This window comes from Bufo bufo, chromosome 1, assembly GCF_905171765.1.
Source record: "Bufo bufo chromosome 1, aBufBuf1.1, whole genome shotgun sequence".
NCBI lineage: Eukaryota > Metazoa > Chordata > Amphibia > Anura > Bufonidae > Bufo > Bufo bufo.
This window is the reverse complement of record NC_053389.1, coordinates 563,342,619-563,365,827: the sequence shown is the minus strand read 5'-3', so window position 1 is coordinate 563,365,827 and position 23,209 is coordinate 563,342,619. Positions and strand designations below refer to the sequence as shown.

General features: G+C 39.1%; 1 protein-coding gene across 2 annotated transcripts in view; it reads left to right on the top strand.

Annotated features, from left to right (window-relative positions):
- Nucleotides 1-22,225, top strand: part of SEMA3E (semaphorin 3E) — a 223,584-nt gene extending 201,359 nt beyond the window's left edge. The window contains exons 9-17 of one of the 2 annotated variants that reach the window (XM_040413131.1): nt 2,052-2,121; nt 3,656-3,800; nt 10,984-11,206; nt 11,755-11,846; nt 12,580-12,621; nt 12,969-13,132; nt 17,796-17,863; nt 18,414-18,553; nt 21,120-22,225. In XM_040413131.1, coding sequence (XP_040269065.1) covers nt 2,052-2,121; nt 3,656-3,800; nt 10,984-11,206; nt 11,755-11,846; nt 12,580-12,621; nt 12,969-13,132; nt 17,796-17,863; nt 18,414-18,553; nt 21,120-21,134 — 959 coding nt within the window. In that variant the 3' untranslated portion in view covers nt 21,135-22,225. Of the gene's footprint in view, nt 1-2,051; nt 2,122-3,655; nt 3,801-10,983; nt 11,207-11,754; nt 11,847-12,579; nt 12,622-12,965; nt 13,133-17,795; nt 17,864-18,413; nt 18,554-21,119 lie in introns of both variants that reach the window. The other variant, XM_040413130.1, reaches the window with a different exon arrangement.
- The last annotated feature ends 984 nt before the right edge of the window (nt 22,226-23,209 follow it).

Sequence of the window (23,209 nt, the reverse complement as noted above, 5' to 3'; positions counted from 1 at the left end):
TGTACAGTGTATGAGAGTCTTCAGACCCTTTCACTTATATTTTGTGTATATTGCAGCCTTGTGCTTTCCCCATCATTCTGCATTCAATACTCCATAATGACAAGGTGAAGCCAGAATGCTTGAAATCTTTGTTAATTTATTGAAAAGGAAAAACTTAAATATTACATTGATGTATTGTGACCCTTTACTCTGCAACTAGTTGAATCACCTTTGGCAACGATTACAGCCTGCAGTCCAGCTCTGTTATATTGAATGGGGACCTTTGGTGGGCAGCCATTTTCAGGTCTCTGCATTGATGTTTGACTGCGTTCAAGTCAGGGCTCTGGCTAAACCATTCAAGGAAATTGACAGAGTTGTCCCTAAGCCACTCCTGTGTTGTCCTAGATGTGTGCCCATGGTCATTGTCTTATTGGAAGGTAAACCTTCAGCCCAGTCTGAGGTCCAGAGCACTGTAGATCAGGTTTTCATTAAGAATATCTCTGTACTTTGCTCAATTCAGCTTTCCATCAAACCTAACCAGTCTCCCTGTCCCAGCTTCTAAAAAACACCCCCACAGCATGATGATGTTTTGCTGTCGGGATAGTATTAGGCAGGTGGTTAATAGAGCAGGGTTTCCTCCAAACATGATGCTTAGAAATGAGGCCAAAAACTTCATCTTGGCTTCATCAGACCAGAGAATTTTTTTTCTCACAATCTGAGGACCCTTTATATGCCTTTTGCAAACTCCAGATGGGCTTTCATTTATTTTTTTACTGACGAGAGGCTTCTTTCTGGCCATTCTGCCATAAAGCCCAGAACGGTGGAATGCTACAGTGATGGTAGAACTTTTGGAAGTTTCTCCCATCTGCACGCAGGATCTCTGGGTTCTTCTCATCTCTTTTATCAAAGTTCTTTTCCCCCTATTAGTTTGGTGGGGCATCCAGTTCTAAGAAGAGTCCTAGTTGTTACAAACTTTTTCCATTTAAGAATTATGGAGGCCACTGTGTTCTTGGGAACTTTCAATGCAGCAGAAATTTTTGTACCCTTCTCCAGATCTGTGCCTCCACACTATCTTGTCTTTGATCTCTACAGGCAGTGCTTTCTTCTTCATGACTTGGTTTTTGCTCTGATATGCATTGTCAGTTGTGAGACAACAGAGTTGTGTCTTTCCAAATCATATCCAATCAACTGAATTTAACACATCTGCACTCCAATCAAGGTGTAGACACAACTCAAAGGCGATCAAGAGAAATTTGAGGCCCCAGAGCTAAATACTTACATCCATGTGAAATTTTAGTTCTTCCTTTTGAACAAATTTGCAAAAATTTCTAAAATTCTGTTTTCACTTTCACATTATAGGGTATTGAGTGAAGATGATAGGGGAAACTTGATTTTTTTATTTTATTTTAGCACAAGGCTGCAACATAACAAAATGTGAAAAAAATTAAAGGGTCTGAAGACTTTCCAAATGTATTGTACATCATACAAAGCAAATTATTTATTTCCCTTGAGCCTCAAATAACCAAAAGTACTTCAGTTCTGTATTTTCTATTCAGAAAGAAAACCATGATTTTATGTTTATATAATGACTATCAACCTCTCCTGGTCTTGTGAGAATCTGGACTATCAGATCATTCAGTGACAATAATTTGAATGGTTAGGGCTGATTTACACAACCATGCTCCATCCGGGAAACACTACCCAGTCCGACTGCATCTCCTGGACCGACCACACTCCCCTGACCTGAACTAACTGCATCTTAGTTATTTCTAATGCAATAAATTCCTATTTGATTGTTGTTCTATTGTACTTGCTCACATCATCATGTAATGTAGCGCAGGGCAATAGGGAGCATCTGAGCAAGAAATGCTTTAATGCTCCAGTCATGCATGGTAAAGGAGTGAAGAGGAGCTTATGTCCGGGTTCAGCTCTGAACCAGGACAATACCTTTTATTCTTCACCAATGGAAAAGTTTACATACATTTTTGCATAATATGACAGGTATATAAATAATAAGTTGTATATAAAATGTGTTGGATAACATAGTAATATCTGTTTTTTGTCAAACATAGAGGATGTATTTTTAATGCATAATAGAGATGCAAAGAACCCAGAGATCTTCGCACTATTCAGTACCACAAGGTGAGCAAAGACAACAAAGTATATATAATTTCCAAGAATAAGGGTACTTGTGTATTTTTAAATATGGCTATTGTATATATTATAATGATTTGTTATTGAACTGAAGTTATGTATTTTATTTATAAACAAGAGTCCCACTGTTCTAATGCCACTGTTAGTTCCCAGCCGCTTCCGCCCAGACCAGAGGTGATTTAATCCCATGACTACTCCAGCCAGTCACTGGCCTTAGTGGTCCCAAGTGCTTGAACAGCGAAAAAGACACTCCTGACATACACTAGGTGCAAGGAGGTCCATAGATGTGTCGGACTATTGATTGGAACATACTCCTGATGTATACCTCCAACATGCCTGAAAAGCAAGAAGTGAACAGTGCATAGGGAACAAATACATTTTAGGGGATGTACGAGATAAAAGATAGTTCATTACAGCAGTGAAGTGATCTTGGTGATTATAGGTATACACATATATAACATCTATTGGATAAATGACCACATGGTTGCTGTATGTACAGTAGATAAGCTAAAAAAAGTAGTTTTGGACAACCTCTTAAAAGGGGTTATGCCATGCGTGATGTAAAAATTGTAAATCAAACATCATATAGTAAATGACAATATCTTTTTAACAAAACTAGAACCAGCCCTGTACCTCACATGGGTCCAGAGATTTCCACATTCATTGTTTCAGTTGCTCTGCTAGATCATCTTCAGCCTAGCAGCTCAGGGGCCATGTCCTTTCTGCTGCAGCTCTCTCCCTTTAACTGCCACAGCTTCTTGCATATCTTCTGTTACACTGAACAAAAACATAAAAGCAGCACTTTTGGTTTTGCTCCCATTTTGCATGAGCTGAACTCAAAGATCTGAAACATTTTCTACATACACAAAAGACCCATTACTCTCAAATATTGTTCACAAATCTGTCTAAATCTGTGTTAGTGAGCACTTCTCCTTTTCCGAGATAATCCATCCCACCTCACAGGTGTGGCATATCAAGGTGCTGATTAGACAGCACGAATATTGCACAGGTGTGCCTTAGACTTCCCACAATAAAAGGACACTCTGAAATGTGCACAGTTTTGCCTTTCTGGGGGATGAGGGGGGGTCAGAAAACCAGTCAGTATCTGGTGTGGCCACCATTTGCCTCACACAGAGCAACATATCTCCGTCACATAGAGTTGATCAGGTTGCTGATTGTGCCCTGTGGAATGTTGGTCCACTCCTCTTCAATAGCTGTGCGAAGTTGCAGAATATGGGAGCAAAACCGAAAGTGTTGCGTTTATATTTTTGTTCAGTGTAACAGAAGATGATGGCTTAATTACATACAGTTACAAAAGTAATCAAATCCAGACTAGATAGATAGATTGTAGATAGATAGATATGAGATAGATAGATATAAGATAATGTAGATAGATAGATAGATAGATAGATAGATAGATAGATATGAGATATATAGATAGATAGATAGATAGATAATTTAATTAAAAACATTTGAAAGTTTTAAAATATTTGAAAACTATGTTTTTTTTCTTTCATTCCAGCAATATTTTTAAAGGGTATGCGGTTTGTGTTTATCAAATGTCCAGCATACGTGAAGCCTTTAATGGCCCCTATGCACACAAGGAAGGACCAGAATACCACTGGACAATGTATGAGGGCAAAGTTCCTTACCCAAGGCCTGGCTCAGTAAGTTTTTTTTTTTCCAGCAGTATTTCAAGCTATTTTTACACAACATATTTCAACTAAATTCAGAAATAACATGCAACTAGACAAAAATAACTACCAGCTTTAAGCAATCATTTTTTTCTATTCCTTTGCCTCCAGCTGAGCTAAATTATTCAGTGTGTAATTGTATGACACATCAAGCTAATGTAATGCCAAGCTGCAATCAAGTTTCACATGACTTCTAAATAAGCTATAGTATGAGAACTAAGTACAAAGCAGTGTGTTGGCTGTATGAAGAGGTTGAGAGGGACAAATACAGTATATATCGGGTTGATAGTACTCAAAAATGTCACGTAATTGGGTAAATGAAAAATACATTTAGAAGATTAAAAGGATTTAACCTTTGGAAGATATAAAATTTTTACATTTTTGCATTTCTGTTTTTTACTCCCGCCATTCTTAGAACCATAACTTTTAATTTTTCCATTCACATAGCCATAAGAATGCTTGTTTTTTGCAGGACAAGTTGTATTTTCTAATGGCATCATTTACTGTTGCATCCAATGTAGTGGAAAGCTAGAAAAATAATCCAAATAGGGTGGAATTGGGGAACACAATGTTTACGTGGCAGTGTGGGCAAATCTTTCTGCAGAGCAATGTGTAACATTTTGGGGTGTGTACATATATTTGATCATTTTTTATTCCATTTTTGGGGGGGAAGGTGAAGTAACAAAAAAACTGCAAATTGGCCATTCTGATTATTTCCCCCCCCCCCTCCTGTTATTCCGTTTGCCACATGGGATAAATATTTTTATATTTCAATAGCATGGGTAATTGGTGATGCAGCGATGCCTATGATATTTATTTTATTATTGTTCATTTATATTTATTTTAATTATGTGGAAAGGGGAGTGATTTGAATGTTTATATATATTTTTTTTTTATTTTTATTTTTATTTTTAACTTTCTTTAGTGCCCCCACTACACCTCAACATGCAGTCAGACTGCCAATTCTGTTCAGTAATGGGATTTAATGTCTTGCTGAATAAAACATTTGGTATATTCCAATGCAGTCCTGCCACCTGCAGGCCTGCATTGGAATATATCTGTAATAGGCCTTGTACAGGCTCAGACCTATTACCACTAAGGGTAGGCATTCAAGTTCTGGGATCACAGCACTCCCTGATTTTTCACTCTCAGATGCGGTGGCCACATTTGTCCATGGCATTTGAGGGATTAAATGTAAAATGTTTGCTATCGGCATTATCGCAGATCTCAGCTATTAGCCGTGGGTGTCTGCTTTGTGAAACAGCAGGTACTCGGAAGTTATGGTGCTTGTTTCTCTCTGGAGCAGGCACAGCGATAATATCTACCATATATGTATTGCAGATGTCTTTAACATGTACCATTTTATTAAATTTTAGTTTTTATTTTCAGATTGCAGATTTTTTAAATCTGTTTCCTGAACATGATTATGTTCTTAGCATTTAGAGATATACATTACAGCAGCCACAATGGACCATATACACAGGGTGGGATCTCATTGACTTCTATAGCAAAGTTTGCAGAGTTTGCGAAGAATGATCTGAGTCCTGTGTAGAAGACAGGAAAGAGTAGATAAGTTTTGACAATCACTATTGTGAATGGTGGATGCTGGTTCTATCTATCTATTTATCCTCCCTGTAATGAAAAGCAGATACTATAAGTAAGGTGATCTGTACAGTCCAAGAAAGAGCACCTATTATTAGTTAGTAGCCAATGCAAAAAAAAATGCGGAATTTGATGTTTTTCAAATACAGGTATTGACATGGAAAATTAAAAATAGAATATTGGAAAATTCTTTCAAATTATGCTTCAAACAATACAGGGAGTGCAGAATTATTAGGCAAGTTGTATTTTTGAGGATTAATTTTATTATTGAACAACAACCATGTTCTCAATGAACCCAAAAAACTCATTAATATCAAAGCTGAATATTTTTGGAAGTAGTTTTTAGTTTGTTTTTAGTTTTAGCTATTTTAGGGGGATATCTGTGTGTGCAGGTGACTATTACTGTGCATAATTATTAGGCAACTTAACAAAAAACAAATATATACCCATTTCAATTATTTATTTTTACCAGTGAAACCAATATAACATCTCAACATTCACAAATATACATTTCTGACATTCAAAAACAAAACAAAAACAAATCAGTGACCAATATAGCCACCTTTCTTTGCAAGGACACTCAAAAGCCTGCCATCCATGGATTCTGTCAGTGTTTTGATCTGTTCACCATCAACATTGCGTGCAGCAGCAACCACAGCCTCCCAGACACTGTTCAGAGAGGTGTACTGTTTTCCCTCCTTGTAAATCTCACATTTGATGATGGACCACAGGTTCTCAATGGGGTTCAGATCAGGTGAACAAGGAGGCCATGTCATTAGATTTTCTTCTTTTATACCCTTTCTTGCCAGCCACGCTGTGGAGTACTTGGACGCGTGTGATGGAGCATTGTCCTGCATGAAAATCATGTTTTTCTTGAAGGATGCAGACTTCTTCCTGTACCACTGCTTGAAGAAGGTGTCTTCCAGAAACTGGCAGTAGGACTGGGAGTTGAGCTTGACTCCATCCTCAACCCGAAAAGGCCCCACAAGCTCATCTTTGATGATACCAGCCCAAACCAGTACTCCACCTCCACCTTGCTGGCGTCTGAGTCGGACTGGAGCTCTCTGCCCTTTACCAATCCAGCCACGGGCCCATCCATCTGGCCCATCAAGACTCACTCTCATTTCATCAGTCCATAAAACTTTAGAAAAATCAGTCTTGAGATATTTCTTGGCCCAGTCTTGACGTTTCAGCTTGTGTGTCTTGTTCAGTGGTGGTCGTCTTTCAGCCTTTCTTACCTTGGCCATGTCTCTGAGTATTGCACACCTTGTGCTTTTGGTGCTCCAGTGATGTTGCAGCTCTGAAATATGGCCAAACTGGTGGCAAGTGGCATCTTGGCAGCTGCACGCTTGACTTTTCTCAGTTCATGGGCAGTTATTTTGCGCCTTGGTTTTTCCACACGCTTCTTGCGACCCTGTTGACTATTTTGAATGAAACGCTTGATTGTTCGATGATCACGCTTCAGAAGCTTTGCAATTTTAAGAGTGCTACATCCCTCTGCAAGATATCTCACTATTTTTGACTTTTCTGAGCCTGTCAAGTCCTTCTTTTGACCCATTTTGCCAAAGGAAAGGAAGTTGCCTAATAATTATGCACACCTAATATAGGGTGTTGATGTCATTAGACCACACCCCTTCTCATTACAGAGATGCACATCACCTAATATGCTTAATTGGTAGTAGGCTTTCGAGCCTATACAGCTTGGAGTAAGACAACATGCATAAAGAGGATGATGTGGTCAAAATACTCATTTGCCTAATAATTCTGCACGCAGTGTATATTAGTAATGTGTCATGTAGTCATTTTACAAATACCTTGATCAACAATAACCAGAAAGTAGTCCACCCTCTCTTCTATAAATATATAGAAACTATAAATAATATGTCACTAGCAGTAATTCCTTTTAAAGTGTAAGGTTATAAGCTATATGTCTCTCACTCATTAAAGCCAAATCACATAGAAACAGTTTCCCATAATAGCACTATTTACATCCTAATATACTATAGTAGCCCTTTCCTTTCACAGTGTTCCAATGCTCCCCCTCCTACATTTTTACTGTTGACATCAACCTTGGCACTTGGACAATAATATCCAAGCCAATAGACACCCACCTGTGATATTAGCCCTTTAAATGGGGTAGCCTTCTGGGTTGCCCAGATATAATGCATATTATTGCATTATAATTTTAAAAACAATAAAAAAAAATACAATTTTTCTAATGGAATTAACAAACTATTAAAAACAAAGCTTACTTTAATAAAAATGACGCAAAAGGATAAAACTGAATAAGCATGATTTAATGTAATTTTACTGAATAAAAGTTAAATAATGAGAAATAAAAATTAGTTAGGTATCCCAAATTTTTTAGCAATTTTTTAAGTAGCTGTACAAGTATCTTAAAAGCTATGATGAATGGCAAGCAGTGCAAAAATGAAATAATTAAATAAATGGAAAACAATGGCAGTAATGTTTTTGTCATGCAGTTTGTCATTCTAAAAAGTTCTAAATAATTTATGCTAGTTTACAATATATGCATTTGAAAATCTTGCCTAAAAATTCTCCAACTTGTCCCACAAAAATGAATGCCTGACCAAATATATAACATATAAACATAGAAAAGAAATAGAAATGTTGTCATGTATGCTTTCCTCCCCGAGAGCTCTCTCTCACTCATTTAGCTGCTACATGGCACCAATGACAGCAGCCTTAAATGCTAAAAAAAAGAGTCACTTGTACTGGACACCTTGAAGGGACTTTTAGGGAACAATTGTAAGCAACAACTTATTTTTAGTAGGAGATCATTAGAGATGACCCTTCCTGTACAACTAACTACAGACCAGTCTCCAATCTTCCCTTCATCTCTAAACTCCTGGAGTGTCTGGTCTACTCTCGTCGTATCGGCTATCTCTCTACTCGCTCTCTCCTTGATCCATTACAATCTGGTTACCACACCCTACATTCTATAGAAATTGCCCTCACCAAAGTGACAAATGACCTCCTGACAGCAAAATGCAAGGGTGACTACTCTCTGTTCATTCTCTGTGTCCTCTCTGCAGCTTTTGACACTGTAGACCAACATCTCCTACTCCCAATGCTCCATTCTATCGGCCTAAAGGACACAGCCCTCTCCTGTTTTTTTTCCCCATATATCTCTGACTGCTCTTTCAGTGTATCATTCGCTGGCTCCACTTCTATTCCTATTCCTGTTGGGGTTCCTCAGGGTTCAGTCCTAGGCCCTCTCCTCTCTCTACACAGCCCAAATTGGTAAAACCATCAGCAGATTTGGTTTCCAGTACCATCTCTATGCTGATGACACAAAACTATACACTTCATCCCCCAACATCACCCCTACTGTGTTACAGAACACCAGTGACTGTCTCTCTGCTGTCTGTAACACCATGTCTTCTCTCTCTATCTGAAACTGAATCTTTCAAAAACTGAAATCTTGTGTTCTCTCCATCTACTTACCTACAGAAACTTCATATCTCACTCTCAGTGTATGACACTATCATCACTCCTAGGCAGCATGCCTGCTTTCTCTGTTTTATGCTTGACACTGATCTTTCCTTCACCCCCCATATTCAGTCTCTCGCCCGCTCATGTCCCCTGCACATCAAAAACATCTCTAGAATCCGCCCCTTTCTCACTATGGAAACAACAAAAACTGTCATTGTCACCCTTATCCATTGCCGCCTTGATTACTGTAATGTACTATTAATTGGCCTCCCCCTCACCAGACTCTGCCCTCCCCAATCTATCCTTAATGCAGCAGCTAGGGTCATCTATCTGTCCAACTGCTACTCCAATGCCACCACCCTGTGCCAGTTATTGCACTAGTTGCCCATACAGTGGAGAATCAAATTTAATCTGCTCATTCTCACCCACAAAGCTCTCCACAGTGCTGCACCCCCTACATCTCCTCCCTCATCTCTGTCTACCACCCTTCCCATGCTTTTTGCTATGTAAATGATTTATGACTGACATCCGCCATAATCGAACCTCTCACTCCCAGCACCAAGACTTCTCCCGAGGTGCACCTGTTCTCTGGAATGCCCTACCCCAAGAAATTAGGTTAAATATACACAGTTTTAGGTGCTCTCTAAAAACACATCTTTTTCGGGTGGTCTATCACATCTCCTGATCTAACTCCTCTCCATATATAGCCCATTCATAATTTTTTTAACCTGATCCTCCTCCAAAACTCTCCACTGCATCCATGCACCCAGAAGCACTTCAGATATTTGCTGGTGATTGGCTCATGTAGCTTTATATCTGCTCCCCTATTTTCCCAAGATGGCTGGACCATTGTACAAAACAAGAACTTTTACCTTTTGTGTCACCCCTTTCCCTTCATAGATTGTAAGCTCTTGCGAGCAGGGCCCTCATTCCTCATGTTATAATTATTGACTTGTCTGTTACTATGTTATTTAAGGCTGTTTGTACATGAGCCCCTGAACTTTAGAGCGCTGCGGAATATAATGGCATTATATAACTAAAGATCATCATTATTAGATGAGATTTCTTTGTAAGTAGTGGGTGCAATGACAGGGAGTGGCGATTGCGCTGCTCCTCATCATTGTACCCTTCAGATGCAAAGTTCATAGCTGATCGCAGCATCTGACATTAACATTAAAGTGTAAAATAAAAAAAATAAAAAATAAATTTATGCTTACCTCATCCATTTGATCTTGAGGAGCCGGCCGCTGCCATCTTGATTGAAGATCCGGGATTTCGCACGGGATCTTCAATCAAGATGGTGGCAGCCGGGTCTTCACGCTCAAACGGATGAGGTAAGTATGATTTATTTTTTTATTTTTCAGCACCATTCAGGGAAAATTATTTGTTACTTGTGGCAAATATCAGAAGACTTTAGGTGACATAAACAGCATGTAGGGTATACTTGTTACCCTTGCTAGAGTTTCCATGCCCCAGAAAAAGAATCTCAATCCATTATACAAATGAAACATAAGTGCTCATTTGGGCAGTCTATAATGTCGCAAGAGCCCAGTCCTTTTTCTCCTAACTGAACCCCACTCCTCCTTTTTCACAGCCTTCTTTAAATTCCTCAGTTGATAATGTATTTCCTGACTGTACATTGTACCTTTGAGATGTCTGGAAGATGCCAATATTAACAAAGGGGTAGAAAAGGAGGGCCTAGGCTCCTTTTTTTTAATCAAACTTATATGTCAATTTATTCTTGCACTTTCAGACTTTTACTTTTAGCAGTTAGGTTGCATCTACTGTGTAGACAGGAAGTCAGTTTCTCTATTTGTTCCTGTGAAACTGACATTGAGGCTTTCATATGAATGAATAGAGAAACTGATATCCTGTTCACATGACAGACATTATGGGATCCAGTGACTCTCATTGGGTTCTAACTGCCTAATGTAACAAAGGCTGAAAGTACAATAAATTGAGATGTGTAAGTTTCTGAAATAAACAATATACCAGATTACTGGGGAAAGGGTAAAATGTTCTGGGAGTGCCACTTTATGTCGTCTGCTCTATCGATATGTATTTATGAAATTAAGTTGGATTTGTTTTTGTAATCTAGTGCCCAAGCAAAGTGAATGGAGGTCACTATGGAACCACTAAGGATTATCCAGACGAGGCCTTGCGGTTTGCAAGAAGTCATCCTCTGATGTACGAACCCATTAAACCAATACATAAAAGACCAATTCTTGTAAAAGTTGATGGAAAATACAACCTAAAACAAATTGCTGTGGACAGAGTACAAGCAGAGGATGGACAATATGATGTAATGTTTCTAGGAACAGGTATGTCTTACCAGTGGTGAACCTATAAATGGTACAGAAGTAGCAGTCACAACCAAGCAATGCTGACTGGGAAAAGGGTTCCTTTGCCGTATGAGAAAAACACAGTATTGAAATTGGCATATGGTCTGGGGATTGTGGGGAGGTCCCAGTTGCAGAATATTATCTTAAATTATAAAATAATATTTAATTTGCCTGTTTAATTATAATGCTAGTTAGTTAACAATTATCTTACCATAGACATAGTCCAATTATTTTATTGTCTATGGAAAAAATAATTCTTACGTAATAGTGCTTAATGCACCTGAAATGAACTCTTGCTCTAATGCACCTGAAATGAACTCTAGTCACCTGACTAGTCACCTGAAATGAACTCTTGCCTAGAGAGCAACTCATTCTTAAGCTGATTATATTTTCCAGTTCTGGTGAGATTCATACATTTTTACATACTTGACACTTCAAAATGTTCTGTTTTATGGGCTCTTGAAAATAAAATTGTACTACTTTTTAATAGACTTTTTACTTTACTTTTCCAATTTCCACTGAAACAGACAATGGAATTGTACTGAAATCTATCACAATTTACAATCAAGAAACAGAAACAATGGAGGAAGTTATTCTTGAAGAACTTCAGGTGTTTCAGGTAAATTGTGGCTTTATTGACCAGTGAAAAAAATTTAGGATAAATTATATTAGCTTTAATAGAAAACAATAGGAATATACATTTCATAATTTGTGCTAAATTTAGAAATTGCCCCATGTTTGCTAAATTTGGCACATCTTGAAAAAAACAACACTTTTATCTGGAAATGTTACTCCAGTTTTTCTGCCAAACACCTACTGGAGTGAAATGTGCCATTTTTGTGTCACTTTTCAAAAATCTGGTGTAAACTTACTTGTCTAGCTAATCACAACCCATTTTCAAAAGTAATTACAATTATAGAGAATCTATTCTTAGAACTCAATTCTGTGTCCTACCTCTATTATACCCCTAATTTGATAACTGGGTGCTACCAGTGAATAGGAACAGACTCCTTTGGTAAAGATAATGGTAACAACAGTTATTTATTTATTTATTCATAAATTCCTTGGTGGAATAACCAAGGAATTGCTATAAGAAAAACTGATACAAATTGAATCAGCTCACCTCCATCCACTATGTTGGTGCACAAGCACAGGGCTGGCTTCCAGTTGTCATATGGAAAACAGAAGTTTGTTCAGCACTCAAATAAAATCCATTGTACTTTAGTCTTGAAACATAGAACATTTTAAAATCAATTTTGCTTATGTATTTCTGGTGGACAACCACCCTTAGTTGCTTTATGGCTTATCATGGTCTTATTTTAATCATCATCGTGGTGTTTTGTTTTTTTCAGATTCCGGAGCCTATTGTTGCAATGGAGATTTCTGCAAAAAGAGTATGTATTATGAAACATAGGGAAAAAATAAAATAAAAATCTGAATGAGACTATATTTATATATTTTTTTTACCCAAACATTTTACACTGAGCTTACTGGGATGTTGCTGTTAATACAAATGATTGCTTTTTAGGTTTATATATAGGTGGGTAATGCAGAGGAAGGGAAAGAAAAAAAGACATAATTCTATTTTCTCCCAAAAAAAAAAAAGATCCTTTTTTGCTTCAAGAAAACATGTCAACGTCTTATGACCTGGTCAGATGTTTCTTTTTAAATCATTTCATCACACAGAGTTTCACAACTTCACTGACCTTCCACTAAAGGTCTTTTTTTATCTATACAGCAGCAACTGTACATTGGATCCAAATCGAGTGTGGCCCAATTAAAGCTTCATCAGTGTGAAATATATGGTACAGCATGTGCTGACTGTTGCCTTGCACGCGATCCCTACTGTGCTTGGGATGGCATGTCTTGCACCAGGTATTTCCCCATTGGAGTACACTCTAAGAGGTAGGCACAAGTCAAGATTCGCTTTAAACAAAATATTATTTTTTTGTTATTTCAATAATACAACAGTAATTATTGCACCTTAAAAAGGTTTGGAGAAGTTCCATGTTAACCCATTGGATTATACTTTTACAAAAGTTTGCTTAATATGGTAGTAAAAGAAGAGTCCCATCAAATCTCCTTGCTCTCCTCTACCCTTATTTAAATGAGAATTCTTGTATAAACGAAAGACCTAGGTGCACTTTTAGAGATAAAGTATAATGGAAAGATTTGCATCTATTCTGTGTTTCTGCACCAAACATTGTGTGAAAAAGGTCTAAAAGAGATGTGCTAGCAAAAAAAAGAAAAAACTTTATGATGGTGAAGGATCATGTTTGTCCCCATACTAAAGATAACTGCAGTTAATAAATGCTTTTAACGAGCACCAATCAACATTCTACTATCATCAATCGATTCTCATTACTGGGGCTGCCCATATGAAAAAATCCCAGTAATCTCAAAAAGACTGTTAGCTGTCACCATGATCCATCTCAGGCTGAGATCGGAAATCTCTTTAAATATGGCACTCAAGGAAATATTCCTAATTATGATGCTCAACTATTTTCATACATGGAAATGAAGTAATTCAGTGGCTCACTGGCTGTGCAATGTGGCTAGAGGTGCTCATACACTGGTACACCTAAAGACCATGTGGACAATAAATCGGAATAAAGTAGTTGTGATGGCACACTCTCATCTGGTATAAACTGAAATAGGTTGTTGTGTTTAAAAATGTATTTATTTATACTTTTGGTATAAAAACAATTTGATAGACTGGTTAAATGCTTATATAGTTAATATCCAGGTGTTGTGAGCAGGCTGGATATATATACTGTAGCTGGGTAAATAGCTGAATACAGTCGTGGCCAAAAGTTTTGAGAATGACACAAATATTAGTTTTCACAAAGTTTGCTGCTAAACTGCTTTCAGATCTTTGTTTCAGTTGTTTCTGTGATGTAGTGAAATATAATTACACGCACTTCATACGTTTCAAAGGCTTTTATCGACAATTACATGACATTTATGCAAAGAGTCAGTATTTGCAGTGTTGGCCCTTCTTTTTCAGGACCTCTGCAATTTGACTGGGTATGCTCTCAATCAACTTCTGGGCCAATTCCTGACTGATAGCAACCCATTCTTTCATAATCACTTCTTGGAGGTTTGTCAGAATTAGTGGGTTTTTGTTTGTCCACCCGCCTCTTGAGGATTGACCACAAGTTCTCAATGGGATTAAGATCTGGGGAGTTTCCAGGCCATGGACCCAAAATGTCAACGTTTTGGTCCCCGAGCCACTTAATTATCACTTTTGCCTTATGGCACGGTGCTCGATCGTGCTGGAAAATGCATTGTTCTTCACCAAACTGTTGTTGGATTGTTGGAAGAAGTTGCTGTTGGAGGGTGTTTTGGTACCATTCTTTATTCATGGCTGTGTTTTTGGGCAAAATTGTGAGTGAGCCCACTCCCTTGGATGAGAAGCAACCCCACACATGAATGGTCTCAGGATGCTTTACTGTTGGCATGACACAGGACTGATGGTAGCGCTCACCTTTTCTTCTCCGGACAAGCCTTTTTCCAGATGCCCCAAACAATCGGAAAGAGGCTTCATCGAAGAATATGACTTTGCCCCAGTCCTCAGCAGTCTATTCACCAAACTTTCTGCAGAAGATCAATCTGTCCCTGATGTTTTTTTTTGGAGAGAAGTGGCTTCTTTGCTGCCCTTCTTGACAACAGGCCATCTTCCAAAAGTCTTCGCCTCACTGTGCGTGCAGATGCGCTCACACCTGCCTGCTGCCATTCCTGAGCAAGCTCTGCACTGGTGGCACTCTGATCCCGCAGCTGAATCCTCTTTAGGAGACGATCCTGGCGCTTGTTGGACTTTCTTGGATACCCTGAAGCCTTCTTAACAAGAATTTAACCTCTTTCCTTGAAGTTCTTGATGATCCTATAAATTGTTGATTGAGGTGCAAACTTAGTAGCCACAATATCCTTGCCTGTAAAGCCATTTTTATGCAACGCCATGATGGCTACACGCATTTCTTTGCAGGTCACCATGGTTAACAATGGAAGAACAATGATTTCAAGCATCACCCTCCTTTTAACATGTCAAGTCTGCCATTTTAACCCAATCAGCCTGACATAATGATCTCCAGCCTTGTGCTCATCAACATTCTCACCTGAGTTAACAAGACGATTACTGAAATGATCTCAACAGGTCCTTTAATGACAGCAATGAAATGCAGTGGGATTTTTTTTTGGGATTAAGTTCATTTTCATGGCAAAGAAGGACTATGCAATTCATCTGATCACTCTTTAGCTTTCTGGGTTTGCCTTGCAATCCTTTTTGGCTCACTCAGGGATCCGTAGCTTCTCCTCCTCAGCTGTTTCTTGTCCAGCAATCCCAACCTCCTTATATTCCCATCTCTCACTTCTCTGGTTGCCAGATATAGAGCTTCCTGCCTGGGACTTCTATACTGACCCACTGGAGCGAGTAGCTGTGATCCCTGGTTGCTTGTTCCAGAGCGTTACCCTCCGGATCCCTGTTGGGCTTTTGTTGTCCGCTGTTGTCGCCCACCTGGGATTATATGTTTGTCTGTATTGTCTGTCCTCTCATTGGTGTTTCCCTTTAGTGTTAGTGATGCGGACTAGTGTTCCCACCGCCCTATTCACTACGTAGGGCTCATCTCAGGGAAAGCCAGGGTTTAGGCACGTGAACGGTGTACGGGTGAGAAACCCGTCTAGGGACGTCAGGGCAGTCATGTGCCAGCCCTCAAGGTGAGTTAGGGGTCCACCACCTTTCCCTCTCCCTTGGACAGGGCCTTCTCGTTTCCCTCCCTTTGCGTCACGTATGTGATTGGCACGCCGGTCATGACACTATATAAGCATTTAACCAGTCTATCAAATTGTTTTTATACCAAAAGTATAAATAAATACATTTTTGAACACAACAACCTATTTCAGTTTATACCAGATGAGAGTGTGCCATCACAACTACTTTATTCCGATTTTCATACATGCTTACCATATCCTCAACGTATGTATCAAAAATCCTGTACAAACTGTATTTGCTGATTTTTATGGTCATTTATTGCAATGTATTTTCAATACAGCGTGTCATATCTGTAATCTGAATTTCACAGCATACTTTGGGACATACTATGATATACTGTTATTGTGCATACACATTTGATAATAATTGATAACATAAATATATTTGAATTATTTTAAATGCAATAAGATGAAGATATACTTAAAGGGTTTGTCTCAGTTCAAATGGCATTTATCATGTAGACAAAATTAATACAAGGTACTTACCATATTTTTCACCCTATAAGATGCAAATTTTCCCCCTAAAGTGGGGGTGAATGTCAGAGGGTCTTATGGTGCCAATACTAATTAGCGCTTCCATTATGGAAGCTCTCATTAGTAAGGGAGGACCAGGAAGCTGTGAATGCAGCGCTCCCTTGGTTCTGCACTCACTGCTTCCTGGTCTTCCTTGGCTGCTTGCTGTGTTGTCGCAGCATAGCATGTGTCAGGAAGAACAAGAAGAGGGCTGGATGACAGGAGCAGTGGCGGCATCAAGAGCAGGAGAGGTAAGTTGATTTTTTTTTGTCTGCTCTGAGCATGGGAGTCTGAATGGGGGTTATTCACATTGGGGGTCTGATCTGAGGTCTGAATAGGGGGTCTCATTTATACTGCAGCTCTGATCTGAGGTCTGATTGGGCTCATTCACATGAGGAGTCTGATCTGAGGTCTGAATTGGGCATCTTTTCACATTGAGGTCGGATCTGAGGTCTGATTGGGGGTCTTATGAACATTGGGGGTCTGAGCTGAGGTCTGAACGGGGTCTTATTAACATTGGGGTCTAATCTGAGGTCTGATTGCAGGTCTTATAAACATTGGGGGATTGATCGGAAGTCAGATTGGGATCTTATTAACATTGAAGGTCTGAGCTTAGGACTGATTGAGGGTTTTATTAACATTGGGGGTCAGATGGGGGCTCTGAGATCAGGTCTGATTAACACTGGGGGTCTGATTGCTGGTCTGATCTGAGGTCTAATGAAAAATATTTATTTTCTTATTTTCCTCCTCTTAAACCTAGGTGCATCTTATGGGCAGGTGTGTCTTATAGGATGAAAAATATGGTACTAATGTATTGTGATTGTCCATTTTGCCTCCTTTGCTGCCGTCATTCATTTTATCATTGCATTATACAGTATACTGCTCTTATCTAGAGGTTAAGGTTACTACTGTAGCGCAGATACAAGGTGGCTGGAACAAGAGCTGGTACGCATGCAAGCCTATGTGCAACCCCACATTCCAGGCCACCAGAGCCGCTAGCACTTTGTCCTATACTATGCCAGATGGCCACCACTGCTGAATTTGGTTGGCCATAACCCCTAGAACCCCTGGAAGCAAGCAGTGTATAATCCAATGGAAAAATTTATCAAGCCAGCAAAGGAGGCAATATGGACAATCACAATACATTAGTAAAGTAATAGCCATGTATTAACTTTCTTTTTATGATAATTGCCATTTGCTGAAGTGAGACAACCCCTTTAACAGAAATTATAGAATATTTCTATACCATTGCTTCAATAACAAGCATATGATGGCATCTTTTTGACAGACGTTTCAGAAGACAGGATGTCCGACATGGCAATGCAGCTCAGCAGTGTTCAGGACAACATTTTAATGGTAAGTTATATTTATTGCTGAATGAAATTTACAAAAATTTATTTCACAAACCTTTCCCCTAAACCATATTGAGTCCAAGGACCACAACATTTCTTTAATATTTGATGTACTGAGATGCATAAAATTCTCAGGACTGTCCAGTGTCAGAAACCGTTAGACACCTGAAGTGGCTGGGCATGGTCTTGAGACTGCCCAGGCCCTTGACTGACAGTACTGCCCACAGGCTGACTTGGACATAAGGAAGGCCTCTGTGAGCTACATATTTTGTACTAAAGAATACTGTACCGCCCCACAATATGGGCGCACAGCTGTCCATAAGCACTGTATTGGGGATTTGCACTATATAGGCTTATTATACAGCCACAAACATGAATCCTTTGTAGCTTATTATGAAGAATGCTGTACACATATCTTATCTTTTGGAATAATTTGTAGTTAAACCCTTCTAAACTATTGTTCTATTTTACCACCTTAAATAACTAAATAATGTTAATAACAATAAAAAAATAAAAAATAATTACATATTTAAATTTTCTCTCTCATGTTCCAGGAGAAGGTGTAAGAAAGACTGAGGAGTATACAGTATATGGTGTTGAACATAACAGCACTTTATTGGAATGTATGCCTCGTTCCTTACAATCTAAAGTCATCTGGTTTGTGCAGAAAGCACAAGAAGGAAAGAAAGATGAGGTAATGAATGAAAACACTGTAGAATATGTATACCATTAAAGGCTTTGGCCAGTTTATATTATTACCTGCACATGTGTTGGTACAGCACGTTCATTCAGCTAGTAATAAGCATTATTAAACTATCGGCACTGATATCTGATGAGTAAATCATGTTTTCATGCAGGTCCCTTGACCTGGTACTGTGCTGTAAACATGGTCTCTGATAGAGGATTCTGTCCATTAGTGGCCTCCATTCACTTGCACTGGGGAATGACAGGGTAACTAGCCAAATGTGCAGTCTGCCCCACAGTTTGGCTAACATCAGTTGGCCTCAGAAAGAATTACCTTTCTTATTCTTTTTGTCAGAAAAGCTCATTTGAATATGTTTCTTGAAAAGCCAAGCTATGCCAAATTAGCTTACAAAAAAGATAAAGTAATTTTTTCTGATGCCCAGTTGAAGTTAGACATTCCTAAATCCATATATTACCAGAAACAAAAAAGGAAAATTGCCTAGCCCACAATAATCATCACTAGAGATGAGGCGAATTTTTTCAAAATTGGATGCCGCCGGTGAGCAGCATTTTTTGGGGAAAAAATTTGGTTTGATTCGCAATAAATTCACTGCGAATTACGTAAAAAACAACTATTTCCCTGGCTGCGAGAGCTTTATAGCTGCTGTAGAACCATTGTGCCTTGCAGTAACCACAGCGGGAGTCTAGCTTGGTAGTGAAATAATACTGTGAGTTCATTATGACCTGTAGATGACAGGCGTCGCCTCTTAGACATCACTGCACACCTTCACTTATTTGGGCAGTCACGGAGCAGAAACTGACCACATAACTCAAGTATAAACTCAAGCCTTATAGGTCAATGTTCTAGCTGCAAATCACACTCTTTTTAAACCGTTGTAGCTCATTCCACATAGATGTCTACATCACTGATTATTTTTCCATTCCTCTGATCTGTCAGAACAACTAACCCCACAAAATGGATCCTGTCTGTGGAGCATCCGCCTTCACCCAGTCAGCATCTAATCGTAACTCCATCAGTATTGCTTAATCCAATAAAACAGGAGTGGATCCAAAACGAGATGACACCAACGACTGAAATCTTTGGAATTCCTTCCTGTGTTTTCGTACCCACTCCAGCTTTTGGCTACCAAATCACAAGCCAATTCTGATGGGACCATACAGGCCTTACAGCTGCTACACAATAAGGATCCGTTGTGCATCTCATTTTACCTTCCTGAGGAGACCACAGAGTGTCCCAATTACAGAGTCTGTAGGTGGTGGCAGCATGAGGAGGCCACAGGAGTGGCAAAGTGACATAGAGTGGAGGTAGTGGCCAGCATGAGGAGGCCACAGAGTGGCCAAGGTGATATAGTTTGGAGGTGGCGGCGCAGCATCCAGTAGGCCACAGAGTGGCACCAATGACAGAGTGTGTAGGTGGCGGCAGCATGAGAAGACTACAGAGTGGCAAGGTGACATAGTGGTGAGGTGAAAGCAGCATGAGGAGAAACACAGAGTGGACCAATCACAGGGTCTGGAAGTGGCAGCAGAATCAGGAGGCCACATAGTGGCAAGGTGGACATAGAATGGAGGTAAGAGCAGCATCTGGAGACCACAGAGTGGCAAGGTGACAGAGTGTGATGGTGGGTGGAAATACCAGTACCGCTGAAGGTACGTGGGTAAAAGAAGGACGCACTTGGCATCAGATGTGGCAGCATCAGAATAGTAGCTGAGGCAGGTAGCCAGAAGAAACCAGTCTCCTTTGTCAACGTGTTGGTGTGGCACTATGGATGATCTAGTCTGATGCGTCAGAAATTGGTGGGTGGAAACTCCTGGCTGATTCCAACGCTGATTCATCTTGACAAAGGTCAGTCTCTTCACATTTTTGATGGACAAGCAAGTTCTTCTTCGGTTAACTATAGCCCCAGCCGCACTAAACACCCGCTACGATGCCACACTACTGGCCCCAGGCAGGACCAGTATTTCCATGGCAAACTCGGCCAGTTGCAGCCAAATCCAGTCTTGGCCTGCCCAGTAGTCCAACGGATCTTCAAGGTCGGCTGGCAGGGTGCACTCCAAGTATGCCACCACCTGCTGGTTCAGGTTCTGCTCTACGTCTAGTGCTGGTGATTTGTTTTCTTAACTATGCGGTGTGAAGGAAAGCTGCTCATCAGCAACTGTAGACTCAGGCTGCTGCTGATGGAGCTGGTACAGCTCTTGCCACCCCACCCCTCCCCAGCAGCCATAGCAAGTGGAACGTGAGCACAGAGGGCCCCCTCAGTCAGACCTGCCAGAGAATTGACAATTGCATAAAAAATGTTATGGGTTTTTGCATTTCACACCCCTCACTCTAGTTCTGAATTTTGGTGGAAAGTGGGCTATTTTTAATTAATTTAACTCCAGATTTATCACTGAGACTTTTCAAAATGTCGCAAAGAATTCACAAACTCACTCTAGTGAGGGATAAAAGAAACTAGAGTAAACATTTCTGGACCAAAAGTGTTAGGTTTAAAGATGCATCAATTTAATGAACATGCAACATTTCTGGATAAGTCCCCCACTTTGTATTTTTCCTTTAGGTGAAAACATGTTGACAGAGTTATAATGCGGAGTTTGGACATTCTTTTTCTAAAAAATACATAAATCAGATGCTGGGATCTATTATTGCCAAACTGTGGAGAATTCTTATGTCCATATAATTAGAAAAATGACTCTGGAAATTGTTGAAGAAGAACGTGTTGATGACATGTTTCACAAAGAAGAAGAGGAAGAAGTTATGCTCCAAAAAATGCCATGTCCTGGACAACCAAGCATCCCCCAGTCATCCAGACAATGGTACAAAGAGTTCTTGCAGTTGATTGGATATAGCAATTTTCAAAAAGTTGAAGAATATTGTGAAAAAGTATGGTGTCCAGATAAGAGGAAGAGGAAACTAAAAATGTCTCCAAATAAATGGAAACATGTAAACCCACAAGAGCGTAAGTCACGTGGGAGATCTGACCACCACCGCATGCCAAGACACATACTGCAACCATAAGTTTTGTATTTGAAATGGCTTAAGACTCTAAAAGCAATAATTTACAGGGTGATGTAGAAAACTGAGTATCTTTAATTACCCTTTTAGGTAGAGCTTATGAAACATCAACAACATATTGACTGGTTTGGCATTATGTAAATATTTCGTATATTTTATTAAACTGTTTAATTTTAAATATGTTTATATCCATAATTTAATATGGATTTACTGGATTTACTTCTGTTTTGTATATTATAACCAAATGATCATTTTCTTAAATTGTTTACAACTGTATGAAAGGCTACTTTCCAAGACGTGAGCAAATATGGAGAGTCTGCAAACTGTACAAAATGTAATTATACATGCTTATCATTAAAAAGGGTTGAAAGAGGACAGAAGGTCATTAGGTCCCGTATGTTATTCAATCTGTAAGTGTGGTACTGAATATTAAGTTATATTAGTCCAAGAAAGACAAAACAATATTCAAGAGCCATCAACCATGGTTACTGAAGGAGAAGGAAAAACTCTCACTAGACTTTTTATGGTACCTGGCAACCTGATTATAACTAAGTGATTTTACCACGTCATGACCCTCATAGCAAAACATATATTTACCTTCTGACTGTGAAGTATGACTTTCATGAAGACTAAGCATCTGTCATATAAACATTTAAATGGGTTTTAAGAAAAAATAAAAAAGAATACAAAATATTTATAATCATGTTTTGTCTATTAGGGTAAAGATAGCATAAACTCTACAGATTTTCTGCAGCAGAATTAAAATTGACACCGTTTAAAGTAGCAGCAACGTGGAGGAGACTTTCATAAGTCTGCATATGACATGAGGTACAAATTTTAAATCTGCAGAATGTCAATTGTGTTTACAGATTTCTGCAACAGACTTCACCCTTTGTAATACAGAGGATGAAATCTGCTTCAAATCCACAGAATTTCTAAACCAAAATCCGCACAATTTGGTTTCAGCCAGATATGCTGCAGATTTTCCCCTGTGGAAACCCTGCAGTGGACCTGATACACGTGGCCTCACCCTTAGGCTACCTGCACATGTTGCACACATTTTTTCCCATGCAGATTCTCATCGCAGAGTAACACAGAACCAGCAAACTGCTCTGAGAAAATCTCATTTCCACAGCTTTTTCTTTCCATGTTGAAATTGACCTGTTATGTGGATTTTTAAATCTGTAGCATGTCATTCTTTGCATGGTTGTTTTGTGCGGCTTTAATTCTATTTAATGCAAGGGTGAGATCCTGTGGAAACATAGAATCAATCCGCATCAAAAACCACAAGCAAAAGTGACGTTTTTTACTGTAGATTCGGTACGGAAATGAAGAAATCCGCACTGACCTTTCTGCAGAATTTCTGCAAAATAGCCACAACCCTGTGCCAGACAACTTTTTTTCAGAATCACATTACTCTGGTCTTCAATAAACTAAAGTGAATAATTCTTTCAATAAGTTATCATTTTATGTAACTATCGCTAAAACTCCAGCAGGTTTTCAGTGGTTTAGTCAATGTTCTGTGAACATAGCAAAATTACATTTGAATACTATTATTTGCTCTGCCTGAGCAAATAATATCATTCCAAATTAATCTTTCTGTTTGCTATTTTACTAAGGGCTTTTCAATTTCAC